Here is a 15903-nt window from a genome sequence, read left to right as displayed (position 1 = left end):
CCCAATAGCCCCTACCCAATAAACCTTTGATGTCCCCCCACCAAAAAAAAATTGGAAGCAATCCAAATGTCCATCAGCAGTAGAGTGATAAATAGTATCAGCCACACAATGGAATACTCAACAATGGAAACAGATGAACAACTACCTTCAGTGTGAATGAAACAGATGAGATGTTGAGACGAGGGTACATACTACGTGATTTCATATGCGAAGTTAAAAATAAGGCAAAACTTATCTTTAAAGTGAGGATAGGGATGGCTTGTGGGAAAGGAGGGGAGAGACTGAGTGGAAAAGACATGAGGATCCTGGAAGTTTTCTGTGTGTTTATCTGGGTGGTGGTCATAGAAGTACATATTCATTGTGAAGACAGTCATTGAGCTGCGCACTTAAGATTATAAACTTCATGTGTATGTGTTACTCTTTAACAACTAAAAACCCCACTGAGACACTGAAGTAACTTCACTAGCAGACCCAGACCAACTCTAAAGAAATACTAAAAGGTTGTTCTTTAGGCAGAGGAGTTTAGATGCAGGAAGAAGTCAAGAATCTCTAAAACTTGGGACTTCCCTGGTGGTCCAGTGGTTGAGAATCTGTCTCACATTGCAGGAGGCGCCTCTTTGATCCCAGGTCGGGGAACTAAGATCCCACATGCCATGGGGCAACTGAGCCTGCGGGCTCTGGAGCCTGCGCGCCGCAACTAGAGAGCCCACACGCCGCAACTAGGACCTGATGCAGCCAAAAAATAAGTAAATAAATAAATAAAATAAAAAAGAATATCGAAAACTCAAATGGTGGATCTGGTGCTTACTGGAATTCTGGGCAAATCACCTCTAGCTTCTAGGCCTTAATTTTCCTTGTATATAAGGAGGGATTTGGATTAAATCCTTCTGGGCCCCTTCTCTTAAAATTTATTCTGGGGATAGAGCATGGAAGAATTTGGTTGAGAGACCTTTTATTTTAGCGGTCCCCAATCTTTTTGGCGCCAGGGACTGGTTTCGTGGAAGACAGTTTTTCCACGGACGGTGGGGGGTGGGGGATGGTCCAGGAGGTGATGCGAGCGATGGGGGGATGGGGGGTGGCAGGTGAAGCTGTGCTCGTTTGGACTGCTACTGGTCCCAGGCCCAGGGGTTGGGGACCCTGTTTTATTTAGCCTGTAGACACTAACATGATAAATAAAATAAGAATTTGATGAAATAAGAAACTTTGAAATTAGGAGAAATTAAATAGTTGCAGTATAAACAAAGAAAACATTTGCTTTATTTATGTATGCATCAGTGCTAAAGTGAAAAAAAACTGCAGAATCTATTGAGCAGTATAGTTGATGTCTCACTTTACATAATTATATATAACTCTGTCCCCTTTAAGTATAGGTAAGTGTACAAAATTAAAAAGCCCAGAGAATTCCCTGGTGGTCCAGTGGTTAGGACTTCACACTTTCACTGCTGAGGGGCCAGGGTCAATCCCTGGTCAGAGAACTAAGATCCCACAAGCTGCGTGACGTGGCCAAAATAAAAAACAAAACTGTATGGAATATACTTCATATTTGACAGCGTATCTTCCTGCGGAGTGAAAGAATTCCTTTGGTTACTTGTTCTGTTTTGTTTTTGCCTGTTAAGATAAAAATATCTGGAAAAGGACAAAATTAGAAGCAGCAGTGGGTAGGAATTTAGAAGTGAAAACAGAGTTGTTAGTGTTGGTAGTATTATGAGAGGTGTTTAGAGCTATAATAGGTGGAGGGGCCATAGACCTTTACCTAACAACAAAAACTATTTTTGAAGAGAGATGACAATAATTCAGTACTCTTCGGCCTTGTTTCTCAAAGCTTCACCATTACTCAAGAGGTAGTTAGAAATGCAGAATCTCAGGCCCCTCCCTAGACTTAACTGATTTAGAATCTCTGTTTAAACAAGATTCCCAAGTGATCGTGCTATGCATGTTAAGGTTTGAGAGGCACTATTACCTGTACATAATATTGTACCATTTTGAAGCTAACAGTAATATACGATGGAGTCCCGTGTGAAGGTAGGAAAGCTGGGTCTCCTGCGTAATCCACCACCTACACTAATGCCTGGGAAATAGTCTAGAAGGCTGGCAGGTAATTGTAGACAGAGTTGCCTTAAAATGCTATGTCTAAATTACATGTACTTGGAAGTATTTTGGAGGGAAGTGCACTAATATCTACAAATTACTTGAAATACATAGAGGAGATAGATTATTTAGCGGGGTGAATAAATAGAAAACATGATAAAGCAAAAAGTAAAATAGTATAGAATCTATATGATGGACATATTTTTCACAGTAAAATTCTTTCAGCTTTATATGCTTTAAATTTTTCATAATAAAATGTTAGGTGTGTTGGGCTTCCCTGGTGGCGCAGTGGTTGAGAGTCTGCCTGCCGATGCAGGGGACACGGGTTCGAGCCCTGGTCTGGGAGGGTCCCACATGCCGCGGAGCGGCTGGGCCCGTGAGCCACAACTGCTGAGCCTGCGCGTCTGGAGCCTGTGCTCCGTAACAGGAGAGGGCACGATGGTGAGAGGCCCGCGCACCGCGATGAGGAGTGGCCCCCGCTTGCCGCAACTGGAGAAAGCCCTTGCACAGAAACGAAGACCCAACACAGCCAAAAATAAATAAATAAATAATAATTAAAAAAAAAATGTTAGGTGTGAAGCTGTTATGAAAATGGGTATCATATACCAGATTATAATCTTTATATTTGTATATTCGCTTTATTTTATAATGTGTTAATACTTTTCTCTTAGAAAAGAAAAAGTACCTTAGGAAGTACCCTGTGTGCAGAACATAATGCTTTACTACATGCATTATCTCATGTAGTTTTGTTTTTTTTTTTTCCCTGCTGCACGGCTTGTGGGATCTTAGTTCCCCGACCAGGGATTGAACCTGGGCCATGGCAGTGAAAGCGCAGAGTCCTAACCACTGGACCTCCAGGGAAGTCCCTCTCATTTAGTCTTCATAACGCTGATAGGTTGGGTATCATTGTGATTTGTAGCTGAGAATACCAGTACCTAGTTTAAATTGCTTGTACAATCTCTAGCACAGAGGGTCTGACTTAGAGATGCTGGATACCGCATTGCACAATTCCGGGGCCGCCATTTCCAGTGTTGGCACAATAGAGCATCATTCACTTAGAGTACAAAGGGGAGAGTCCCCCTGGGGTTGTACAGCAAGGCTTCCTCACTCTTCTCTTAGACTTGTGCAAAATGAAAATTTTAAATATTTTTCTGATGGGAGTTTTTAACTGTTCCATGACTTCTTATGTGTTTTCTTTTTAAGATTCTTGGATCTCCCAGTCAGCATCCTTTCCCCGTAATCAGAAACAGCCAGGGGTGGATTCTTTATCACCAGTGGGCTCGCTTCCTAAACAGATCTTCCAGCCTTCTGCCCAACAGCAACCCACTAAACCAGCTAAAATCACTTGTGCAAACTGCAAAAAGCCTTTACAGAAGGGACAGACAGCGTATCAGCGAAAAGGATCAGCTCACCTCTTCTGTTCTACCACCTGCCTCTCTTCCTTCTCTCATAAGCGTACTCCAAAGAAACGCAATGTGACATGTAAAAAGTAAGCTGTACCTTTCAATATGGTTCCATATGATTGGATACTGGCAGTATGAATTTGTGTCCTGAATGTACTTAGAGAGTTGGAGAAGATTCATGGATAGAATTGATGCACAAGTTTCTTCAAGTTTATGTAGCTTGAGTTATCCTAGCATATGTCAGAGCTGTGGGTCATTTGTATTATACTTACTCTTGGCAGGAAAATAGAGTTTAGGTATAGAAATAAATCAACCCTATCCCACCACTGCCTTTGCCTCACCACCTTCCCCATCCTCTACCTTGGTTCTACCCGGTTGCTAACACCCTTTTTGAATGCTTCTAGAAGTCATAACCTGTGGCAAGGTTCTAAAGGTCATAATCTGTGACAACAGAATATTTTTATCTCTGAATATCTTTCCATATTATTTAGGAACTCTTAGCAGTTAAACCAAAATGTGGATTTTTCTAGATCCAAAAATTATAATTGATTCTTAGGATTAAATCATGAGAAAATGAAAAATGTCAATTACTGTTCATATATATTTGACTTTTATTAAAATGCAGTGTTCTTAGGGAGTTCCCTGATGGCCTAGTGATTAAGATTCCAGGCTTTCACTGCCGTGGCCCGGGTTCAGTCCCTGGTGGGGGAACTGAGCCACTCAGCATGGCCAGAAAAAAAGAATGCAGTGTTCTTAAATTGTGTCTATCCCTTGTGTTTCAGAGGTGCACCTGCAAAAAAGGCTACTCTTGTTCTTCAAGGGGAGTCAAGTGAATCCTTCCAAAAATTTTGTAGTACATCTTCGTCTCCCTATGAAGATAACCAGAATCTTCGAAAAAGAGTTCTGAATAAATCAAGATGTACAGTCTGCAGTAAACTAACAGAGGTCTGTGATTTTATATCTTAAGTTATAATCTAGGTTAGCAGCGATAATTGTAACTTTTAGGTGCTATTATATGTTCTGCCATCGGCCTAATGGATGAGTCTTGAATCGACTCAGTGAAGTTGAAGGGAAGAATAAGCATATGTTAGAATTGTCTCATAACAAATGTCCCATCCCATAGTATGGGGGGTAATCATCCATTTCTGTGGAACTGAATGTACTCATAAAGAGAGCAATAGTTTTATGGTGGATTTCGTTCTTATTAGCCACACTAAATGAAAATGTAGGTTCAGGACATGAAGGAAACAACCAGTCCTACAAGAACACGTAGAACAGGTGGAGTGAAAGTATGTAGGTCACTTCACATTTCTTAGGCGGTATTGCCATCTTCCCAGGCATCCAGGGAGTCACCACTTAACATGGTCCTTGGTGACTGAATTTGGTCTGGATTACCCTGAAGCCGTGTAAATCCCAGACACAATTTTATCTCAGCTACCATAGAGCTGAGCAAAGCAAGAACTTAGGTATACACAGACTCCATCCTGAATGTGGGTGATACTGGTTCCCTTCGCCCACCCCCTACCCCAGTTTTCTAGGGCAGTGAAGTTTATAATACCTACAAATTCCCAATCCACTTATTTTTAAGCAGGTCATATCAAAACCTGATAACCAATTCATTTCCTGTAATTTTTTTTTAATAAATTTATTTTTTTAATTTGTTTCTGGCTGTGTTGGGTCTTCGTTGCTGCATGCGGGCTTTCTCTAGTTGTGGCAAGTGGGGGCTACTCTTCGTTGCGGTGCACAGGCTTCTCATTGTGGTGGCTTCTCTTGTTGCAGAGCAGGGGCTCTAGGCACGAGGGCTTCAGTAATTGCAGCACGCGGGCTCAGTAGTTGTGGCCCGCAGGCTCTGGAGCGCAAGCTCAATAGTTGTGGTGCAAGGTCTCAGTTGCTCCACAGCATGTGGGATCTTCCTGGACCAGGGCTCGAACCCATGTGCCCTGCATTGGCAGGCGGATTCTCAACCACTGCACCACCAGGGAAGCCCCTGTAATTCTTAAATGTCTGATTTTGTTGCTTTTTGTTCTATGAATCTTATTTTTCCTTTTATAAGATCAAAGCACAATTTTACAAAGAAATCAAAGATGAAAATGAAAGAATAGTGAAATGTGCTTTTTTTAAGTCTTTTACCTGAATGTTTCTTCCACTGAGAAATTACTAAAGGTTCTTTATTTCTGTTGAAAAAACTAGGTATCTCATTTATGGTGCTAATCCAGTTCATTTATTTAATAAATTGGTTTTTGTTTTTAGATTCGGCATGAAGTCAGCGTTAACAATGTAACACATAAACTGTGCAGTAACCAGTGCTTTAACAAGTACAGGTTGGCCAATGGTCTAGTGATGAATTGCTGTGAGCAGTGTGGGGAGTACCTGCCCAGCAAAGGTGCTGGAAACAATCTCCTCGTCATTGAAGGTCAGCAGATGAGATTTTGCTGCCAAAGGTGTGCTAACGAATATAAACAGGTAATTCTTTTTTAATGAGTTTTTTTTTTAAAGATTTGTTTATTGATTGATTGATTGATTACTATGTTGGGTCTTTGTTTCTGTGCTAGGGCTTTCTCTAGTTGTGGCAAGCGGGGGCCACTCTTCATCACGGTGCGCGGGCCTCTCACTGTCGCGGCCTCTCTTATTGCGGAGCACAGGCTCCAGACGCGCAGGTTCAGTAGTTGTGGCTCATGGGCCTAGTTGCTCCGCGGCATGTGGGATCTTCCCAGACCAGCGCTCGAACCCGTGTCCCCTGCATTAGCAGGCAGATTGTCAACCACTGTGCCACCAGGGAAGCCCCTTAATGAGTTTTAAATGATCAAGTTTGCAGTAACTTCTCCCTTGTTAGCTTACGTTAAGCAGATTTATCTTAGAATCTCATATGGTTCCATTTCTGTCAATCTCTCATTGAGTATTACTCTCAAATGAATATTAAAATTAATTGATTGTTGTAAGTAAGCTTGTTTTAAGTCTTTATGTTTTGCAGACGTTACAATAAGTAATTCTTTTCTCTACCATTTTGCACTCCCACTGACAACTTGATAGTTCCAATTACTCTGTAGTCTCAACAAAATTTGGTGTTGTCTGTTTTGATTTTATCTATTCTAGTGGGTATAAAATGATTATCTCATTGTGGTTTTTTTTTTTTTTATAAGGGAATATTTCTAAGGATGTTTATTGCAGCAGTATTTTTTTTTTTTTAATTTATGGCTGTGTTGGGTCTTCGTTTCTGTGCGAGGGCTTTCTCTAGTTGTGGCAAGCGGGGGCCACTCTTCATTGCGGTGCGTGGGCCTCTTTTGTTGCAGAGCACAGGCTCCAGACGCGCAGGTTCAGTAATTGTGGCTCATGGGCCCAGTTGCTCAGCAGCATGTGGGATCCTCCCAGACCAGGGCTCGAACCCGTGTCCCCTGCACCGGCAGGCAGATTCTCAACCACTGCGCCACCAGGGAAGCCCTCATTGTGGTTTTAATTTCCTGATAACTACTGTTCCTTTCTCATCACTCATATATCTTCTTTTGTAAAGTATCTATTCAAGTTTTAGCTCACTTTTTTTATTGGATTGTCTTTCTATTATTGAGTTGTAGGAATTCTTTATATATATTCTGGATACATATCTTTTGTAAAATAAATGTATTTGGAAGATTTTTCTCCTGGACAGTGTTTTGTCTTTTCGTTTTCCTAATGTTGTTTTTGAAAAGCCCAAGTTTTAAATTTTGATAAAGTCCAATTTACTATTTGCCTTTCTGATTAGTACTTTTTGTGTCTTGTTTAGGGGCTCTGCCTACCAAGGTTATGAAGATATTTACCTACGTTGTCTTCTATAAGCTTTTTAGTTTTAGATTTTATGTTTACATCTGTGATCCATCTCATGTTAATTTTGTGTATGGTGTGAGGTAGGGATTAAGGAAGTATCATCTTCCTGATTTCAAGACAGTAAAAACCTCAAAACATCGCATCATACACCATAAATTTGTACAGTTTTTCTTTTATCAGTTATACTTCAGTAAACCTGGGAAAAAAGACATTAAAAAGCCATAGTAATCAAGGTGTTATGGTATTGGCATATAAAGATAAACAAATAGATCAATAGAATAGGCAGGCCAGAAATAGAACCACACAAATACAGTCAGCTGATTTTAGAAGAAAGTACAAAATCATTTGGATGGGAAAAGCAAGATTTTTTCAGCAGATGGTGCTGGGACAATTATTTTTTTTGGTATGGACATAAATAAGCCAGACCTCAGATTATCCCACACAAAAATTAAATTTAAAAAAATTAATTTAACATGGATCCTCAATGTAAAACCAGGAATGTTCTTAACTCCATTTCACTGGATGAGAGTTTAAATGGTTACCTTTTAGGGAAAAGTAACTCGGAAGTGCGAGGCTTATTGCACAGTAGGGGAAACAGTGGGGATACCCGTAGTTGATTTTTTAGTTTTTGGAAGGAAGGCTTATTTATGTTATCTTTATTATCTTTGTATATATTATGCTTCATATTTAACAAAGCCTTTGGGTGCAGCTTATAGAAGGTTGCAGTAACGTTATCTTTTCAAAAGAGTACATGTCAAAAATACCTTTTGCTTGAGGGCAGACAGCAGAAGCAAGAAGAACTACAATTCTGCAGCCTGTGGAAGGAAAGCCGCATTCACAGAAAGATAAACAAAATGAAAAGGCAGAGGACTTTGTACCAGATGAAGGAACAAGATAAAACCCCAGAAAGACAACTAAATGAAGTGGAGATAGGCAACCTTCCAGAAAAAGAATTCAGAATAATGATAGTGAAGATGATCCAGGACCTCAGAAAAAGAAGGGAGGCAAAGATTGAGAAGATGCAAGAAATATTTAACAAAGACCTAGAAGCATTAAAGAACAAACACCTAGAAGAATTAAAAAACAACAAACAGAGATGAACAATACAATAACTGAAATGAAAAATACACTAGAAGGAATCGGTAGCAGAATAACTGAGGCAGAAGAATGGGTAGGTGACCTGGAAGATAGAATGGTGGAATTCACTGCTGTGGAACAGAATAAAGAAAAAAGAATGAAAAGAAATGAAGGCAGCCTAAGAGACCTCTGGGTCAACATTAAACGCAACAACATTCGCATTATAGGGGGGGTCCCAGAAGGAGAAGAGAGAGAGGAAGGACCCGAGAAGATATTTGAAGAGATTATAGTCAAAAACTTCCCTAATATGGGAAAGGAAGTAGCCACCCAAGTCCAGGAAGCGCAGAGAGTCCCAGGCAGGATAAACCCAAGGAGAAGAGAAACACGCCGAGACACATAGTAATCAAACTGACAAAAATTAAAGACAAAGAAAAATTATTGAAAGCAACAAGGGAAAAACGACAAATAACATACAAGGGAACTCCCATAAGGTTAACAGCTGATTTCTCAGCAGAAACTCTACAAGCCAGAAGGGAGTGGCATGATACGTTTAAAGTGATGAAAGGGAAGAACCTACAACCAAGATTACTCTACCCGGCAAGGATCTCATTTAGATTTGATGGAGAAATCAAAAGCTTTACAGACAAGCAAAAGCTAAGAGAATTCAGCACCACCAAACCAGCTCTACAGCAAATGCCAAAGGAACTTCTCTAAGTGGGAAATACAGGAGAAGAAAAGGACCTACAAAAACAAACCCATAACAATTAAGAAAATGGTCATAGGAACATCCATATTGATAATTACCTTAAACGTGAATGGGTTAAATGCTCCAACCAAAAGACACAGGCTCACTGAATGGTTACAAAAACAAGACCCATATATATACTGTCTACAAGAGACCCACTTCAGACCTAGGGACACATACAGACTGAAAGTGAGGAGATGGAAAAAGATACTCCATGCAAATGGAAATCAAAAAAAGCTGGAGTAGCAATACTCATATCAGATAAAATAGACTTTAAAATAAAGAATGTTACAAGAGACAAGGAAGGACACTACATAATGATCAAGGGATCAATCCAAAAAGAATTTGTAACAATTATAAATATATATGCACCCAACATAGGAGCACCTCAATACATAAGGCAACTGCTAACAGCTATAAAAGAGGAAATCAACAGTAACACAATAATAGTGGGGGGCTTTAACACCTCACTTACACCAATGGACAGATCATCCAGACAGAAAATTAATAAGGAAACACAAGCTTTAAATGACACAGTAGACCAGATAGATTTAATTGATATTTATAGGACATTCCATCCAAAAACAGCAGATTACACTTTCTTCTCAAGTGCACACAGAATGTTCTCCAGGATAGATCACACCTTGGGTCACAAATCAAGCCTTGCTAAATTTAAGAAAATTGAAATCATATCAAGCATCTTTTCCGACGGCAGCGCTATGAGATTAGAAATCAATTACAGGGATAAAAACGTAAAAAACAAACACATTGGAGACTAAACGATATGTTACTAAAGAACCAAGAGATCACTAAAGAAATCAAAGAGGAAATAAAAAAAATACCTAGAGACAAATTACAATGAAAACACGACGATCCAAAGCCTATGGGATGCAGCAAAAGCAGTTCTAAGAGGAAAGTTTATAGCAATACAAGCCTATCTCAAGAAACAAGAAAAATCTCAAACAATCTGACCTTACACCTAAAGGAACTAGAGAAAGAAGAACAAACAAAACCCAAAATTAGTAGAAGGAAAGAAATCATAAAAGATCAGAGCAGAATAAATGAAATAGAAACAAAACAATAGCAAAGATCAATAAAACTAAAAGCTGGCTCTTTGAGAAGATAAACAAAATTGATAAACCTTTAGCCAGACTCATCAAAAAGAGGGAGAGGACTCAAATCAATAAAATTAGAAATGAAAAAGGAGAAGTTACAACAGACACCGCAGAAATACAAAGCATCCTAAGAGACTACTACAAGTAACTCTATGTCAATAAAATGGATAACCTGGAAGAAATGGACAAATTCTTAGAAAGGTATAACCTTCCAAGACTGAACCAGGAAGAAATAGAAAATATGAATGGACCAATCACAAGTAATAAAATTGAAACTGTGATGAAAAATCTTCCAACAACCGGGCTTCCCTGGTGGCGCAGTGGTTGAGAATCTGCCTGCCAATGCAGGGGACACGGGTTCGAGCCCTGGTCTGGGAAGATCCCACATGCCGCGGAGCAGCTAGGCCCGTGAGCCACAATTACTGAGCCTGCGCATCTGGAGCCTGTGCTCCGCAACAAGAGAGGCCGCGATAGTGAGAGGCCCGCACACCGCGATGAAGAGTGGCCCCCTCTTGCCGCAACTGGAGAAAGCCCCCGCACAGAAACGAAGACCCAACACAGCCATAAATAAATTAATTAATTAATTAATTAATTTTAAAAAAAATCTTCCAACAACCAAAAGTCCAGGACCAGATGGCTTCACAGGTGAATTCTTTTTTTTTTTTAATAATGTTGAGCATCTTTTCATGTCTTTTTTTTTAATTAATTAATCAATTTATTTATGGCTGTTTTGGGTCTTCGTTTCTGCGCGAGGGCTTTCTCTAGTTGTGGCAAGCAGGGGCCACTCTTCATTGTGGTGCGCAGGCCTCTCACTAGCGCGGCCTCTCTTGTTGCGGAGCACAGGCTCCAGAAGTGCAGGCTCAGTAATTGTGGCTCACGGGCCCAGTTGCTCCGCGGCATGTGGGATCTTCCCAGACCAGGGCTCGAACCCGTGTCCCCTGCATTGGCAGGCAGATTCTCAACCACTGCGCCACCAGGGAAGCCCATCACAGGTGAATTCTATCAAACATTTAGATAAGAGCTAACACCCATCTTTCTCAAACTCTTCCAGAAAATTGCAGAGGAAGGACCACTCCCAAACTCATTCTATAAGGCCACCATCACTCTGCTACCAAGACCAGACAAAGATAACACAAAAAAAGAAAATTACAGACCAATATCACTGATGAATATAGATACAGAAATCCTCAACAAAATACTTGCAAACAGAATCCAATAACACACTAATAGGATCATACACCATGATCAAGTGGGATTTATCCCAGGGATGCAAGGATTCTTCAATATACGCAAATCAATGTGGTACAGCATATTAACAAATTGAAGAATAAAAATCATATGATAATCTCAAAAGATGAAGAAAAGCTTTTGACGAAAGTCAACACCCATTTATGATAAAAACTGTCCAAAAGTGGGCATAGAGGGAAGCTACCTCAACATAATAAAGGCCATATACGACAAACCCACAGCAAACATCATTCTCAATGGTGAAAAACTGGAAGCATTTCCTCTAAGATCAGGAACAAGACAAGGATGTCCACTCTCGCCACTGTTATTCAACATAGTTTTGGAAGTCCTAGCCATAGCAGTCAGAGAAGAAAAAGAAATAAAAGGAATACAAATCGGAAAAGAAGAAGTAGAACTGTCACTGTTTGCAGATGACATGATACTATGCATAGAGAATCCTGAGGATGGCACCAGAAAACTACTAGAGCTAATCAATGAATTTGGTAAAGTTGCAGGATACAAATTTAATGCACAGAAATCTCTTGCATTCCTATGCACTAACAACAAAACATCAGAAAGAGAAATTAAGGAAACAATCCCATTCACCATTGCAACAAAAAGAATAAAATACCTAGAAATAAACCTACCTAAGGAGACAAAAGATCTGTAGGCAGAAGAGTATAAGACTCTGATGAAAGAAATTAAACATGGTACAAACAGATGGAGAGATATACCATGTTCTTGGATTGGAAGATTCAATATTGTGAAAATGACTATACTCCCCAAAGCAATCTACAGATTCAATGTAATCCCTATCAAATTACCAGTGGCATTTTTTACAAAACTGTAACAAAAAGTCTTAAAATTTATATGGAGACACAAAAGACCCCGAATAGCCAAAGCAGTCTTGGGGGGAAAAAAAAAAACGGAGCTGGAGGAATCAGGCTCTCTGACTTCAGACTATACTACAAAGCTACAGTAATAAAGACAGTATGGTACTGGCACAAAAACAGAAATATAGATCAATGGAACAGGATAGAAAGCCCAGAGATAAATCCACGCACATATGGTCACCTTATCTTTGATAAAGGAGGCAAGAATATACAATGGAGAAAAGACAACCACTTCGATAAGTGGTGCCGGGCAAACTGGACAGCTACATGTAAAAGAATGAAATTAGAACACTCCCTAACACCATACACAGAAATAAAATCAAAATGGATTAAATACCTAAATGTAAGGCCAGACACTATAAAACTCTTAGAGGAAAACATAGGAAGAATACTCTTTGACATAAATCACAGCAAGATCTTTTTTGACCCACCTCCCAGAGTAATGGAAATAAAAACAAAAATAATCAAATGGGACCTAATGAAACTTAGTTTCTTTTGCTGTGCAGAAGCTTTTATAAACAAGATGAAAAGACAGCCCTCATAATGGGAGAAAATATTTGCAATATTGTGCACGAATCAATGGACAAAGGATTAATCTCCAGAATATATAAACAGCTCATGCAGCTCAATATTAAAACAAACAACCCAATCAAAAACTGGGCAGAAGACCTAAATGACATTTGTCCAAAGAAGACATACAGATGGCCAAGAGGCACGTGAAAAGCTTCTCAGCATCACTGATTATTACAGAAATGCAAATCAAAACTACAATGAGGTATCACCTCACACCAGTTAGAATGGGCATCATCAGAAAATCTACAAACAACAGATGCTGGAGAGGGTGTGGAGAAAAGGGAACCCTCTTGCACTGTTGGTGGGAATGTAAATTGATATAGCCACTATGGAGAACAGTATGGAGGTTCCTTAAAAAACTAAAAATACCCAGCAATCCCACTACTGGGCATAAACCCAGAGAAAACCATAATTCAAAGAGACACATGCACCCCAGTGTTCATTGCAGCACTATGTACAGTAGCCAGATCATGGAAGCAACCTAAATGCCCATCGACAGACGAATGGATAAAGAAGATGTGGTACCTATATGCAATGGAATATTACTCAGCCATAAAAAGGAACGAAATTGGGTCATTTGTAGAGACGTGGATGGATCTAGAGACTGTCATACAGAGTGAAGTAAGTCAGAAAGAGAAAAACAAATATCGTATATTAACGCATATATGTGGAACCTAGAAAAATGGTACAAATGAACCAGTTTGCAGGGCAGAAAGAAGAGACACAGATGTAGAGAACAAATGTATGGACACCAAGGGGTGAAAGTGGCAGGGGTGGTGGTGGTGGGATGAATTGGGAGATTGGGATTGACACATATACACTAACATGTATAAAATAGATAGCTAATAAGAACCTGCTGTATAAAAAATAAATAAAATTCAGGGCTTCCCTGGTGGCACGGTGGTTGAGAATCTGGCTGCAAACGCAGGGGACACGGGTTCGAGCCCTGGTCTGGGAAGATCCCACATGCCGCGGAGCAACTAGGCCCGTGAGCCACAACTACTGAGCCTGCGCATCTGGAGCCTGTGCTCCACAACAAGAGAGGCCGCGACAGTGAGAGGCCCGCGCACCATGATGAAGAGTGGCCCCCGCTCGCCGCAACTAGAGAAAGCCCTCGCACAGAAACGAAGACCCTACGCAGCCATAAATTAATTAATTAATTTTTTAAAAAATAAATAAATAAATAAAATTCAAAAAATTTTTATATTGATTACATGTTGAATGACAATATTTTGGGTATAAAAGGTTAAATTAAAAAATGCTCTCTGGTAATAACTATCTTAGGTCATCATATTTGTACGTGGGTGTGTATGTGTTTGTGGATGGTTGACCTGTACCTGCTTAGGCTCTGTGCTGTTGCTCAGTTAAGAACAATGAGTTCATAAACTTCAGACAGATACACTGCTTACCCTCTGAAGAACATAAGGATGGCTCATAGCTTATCAGTCTTTACTTTCTAAACGAACACCAGAGGGAGGTGCAAATGGGAAAATGAACATAGTCAAAACAGGCAGCAGCCACATATTCAGAATTGCTGGAATAACTATCCTGCCTGCCACTCTGATCCCCCCCAAAAGTGTCTTTGTCTCTTCTACCATGTATGTGTCAGTCATGCACATAGCTCATAAGCAGTTGGCAAGTACAGGAATGATATTTCTGTATAATACAGAAGTTTTGTAAAGGTGCTTTCCCCCTACCACGTTAGTGTTTATAAGTGGTTAGTGGCAGGCCTTCACGATAGAAAGCCTTGGTGATATATGAGGACCTTAAGGAAAAACTGAAATCTTGCAGTTAGTGGCTTATCTCAGAATAGCATGCACAGTCATCAGTGTAAAGATGGAATCTGGGTCTTGGCCACTGACCTAATGGGGGTGATTTTGTCCCCCTGGGGACATTTGTCAAGGTCTTCCAACATTTTTTTTTAAATCACAACTGGGAGAGTGCTCCTGGCATCACTGAGTGGGGGCCAGACAGGCCTTCACAACAAAGCCAAGTATCAGTGGTGCCAGAGTTGAAAAAGGATGAGTAGGCAGCTGGAGGGTGAGTGTGTGTGATAGGCACAGTGAGAAGGAGAACTAAATTTGCATCTTCCTCATTGAGAAGTCAATAGTGATGCCTAAAACTGGGAGGAAAAATCAGTAAAAGCAATACAAACATGTTATTTTGATATTTGGAAGTGAACACGAAAAGAATCAGCTAAAAATGTTGAAAGTAGTTAACTTCTGGGAAAGGGGGTGTTAATTAGTTTAATTATTTGTTTTAATTAGCCAGGTATAATTAGTTGATGTTCTTTATTAAATGTATATTCAATTTCAAATAAATAAAACCTTTGAAATATGTTAAAGATACTGAATTTCAGAGAAGTGTCTTCCCCAAAGTCACACAGCTAGATTTGACCTCACACCTGAAACCTTAATTAACATGGGGAACTAAGATCCCGCAAGCCGCGTGGTGTGGCCAAAAAAATGTATATAGTATATATGCTCTAGTGCATCTGATACCAACATTTAATTATACGTAGGCCATGAGTTCCCTGAGGCTAGGATCTACATTGGATTCAATTTAGTGATCTCCAGAATGATGAGTCTTAGATGTGCGGGGAATTATAACAACTTGACTGCCTACTCACTGCTGAGAAACTCAGGAAGGAAAGAAGGAAGCCCAAGGCTTGGGTTTGGTTATGTTAAAAAAAAAAAAATAACACTAACAGTCCTTGGCGTTCTGTTTCTTCTTAAATATGCTTTTCTGGTGTAGTCTTATCCAATCCCATAGTTTCAATTAATACATATTTTGATGACTTCCAGAATATATCTATAGATCTTATTCCTTCAGTTTCACACTAGTACATCCATCTAATTTCCATGTGAATGTTCCACAGATATCTCAAACTCTGTGTCTAAAACTGAAACTCCAAACCTGCTTTCCTTCTTTGTTTCCCAAATCAGTAAACAGCCCCATCCGGTCAGAAACTTCCCCCATCCCGG

The 15903-nt window shown here is 39.9% G+C and overlaps 1 protein-coding gene across 2 annotated transcripts in view; it reads left to right on the top strand.

Annotated features, from left to right (window-relative positions):
* ZMYM5 (zinc finger MYM-type containing 5) overlaps window positions 1–15903 on the top strand; it is a 78665-nt gene that overhangs the window by 60457 nt on the left and 2305 nt on the right. The window contains exons 8-11 of one of the 2 annotated variants that reach the window (XM_068526860.1): window positions 3292–3577; window positions 4274–4436; window positions 5742–5954; window positions 11278–11465. In XM_068526860.1, the coding sequence (XP_068382961.1) occupies window positions 3292–3577; window positions 4274–4436; window positions 5742–5954; window positions 11278–11445 (830 nt within the window). In that variant the 3' untranslated portion in view covers window positions 11446–11465. Of the gene's footprint in view, window positions 1–3291; window positions 3578–4273; window positions 4437–5741; window positions 5955–11277; window positions 11466–15903 lie in introns of those variants that run through there. The other variant, XM_068526859.1, reaches the window with a different exon arrangement.

This window comes from Eschrichtius robustus, chromosome 18 (genome assembly GCF_028021215.1).
Source record: "Eschrichtius robustus isolate mEscRob2 chromosome 18, mEscRob2.pri, whole genome shotgun sequence".
Taxonomy (NCBI): domain Eukaryota; kingdom Metazoa; phylum Chordata; class Mammalia; order Artiodactyla; family Eschrichtiidae; genus Eschrichtius; species Eschrichtius robustus.
This window is presented reverse-complemented; position numbering and strand designations above follow the sequence as displayed.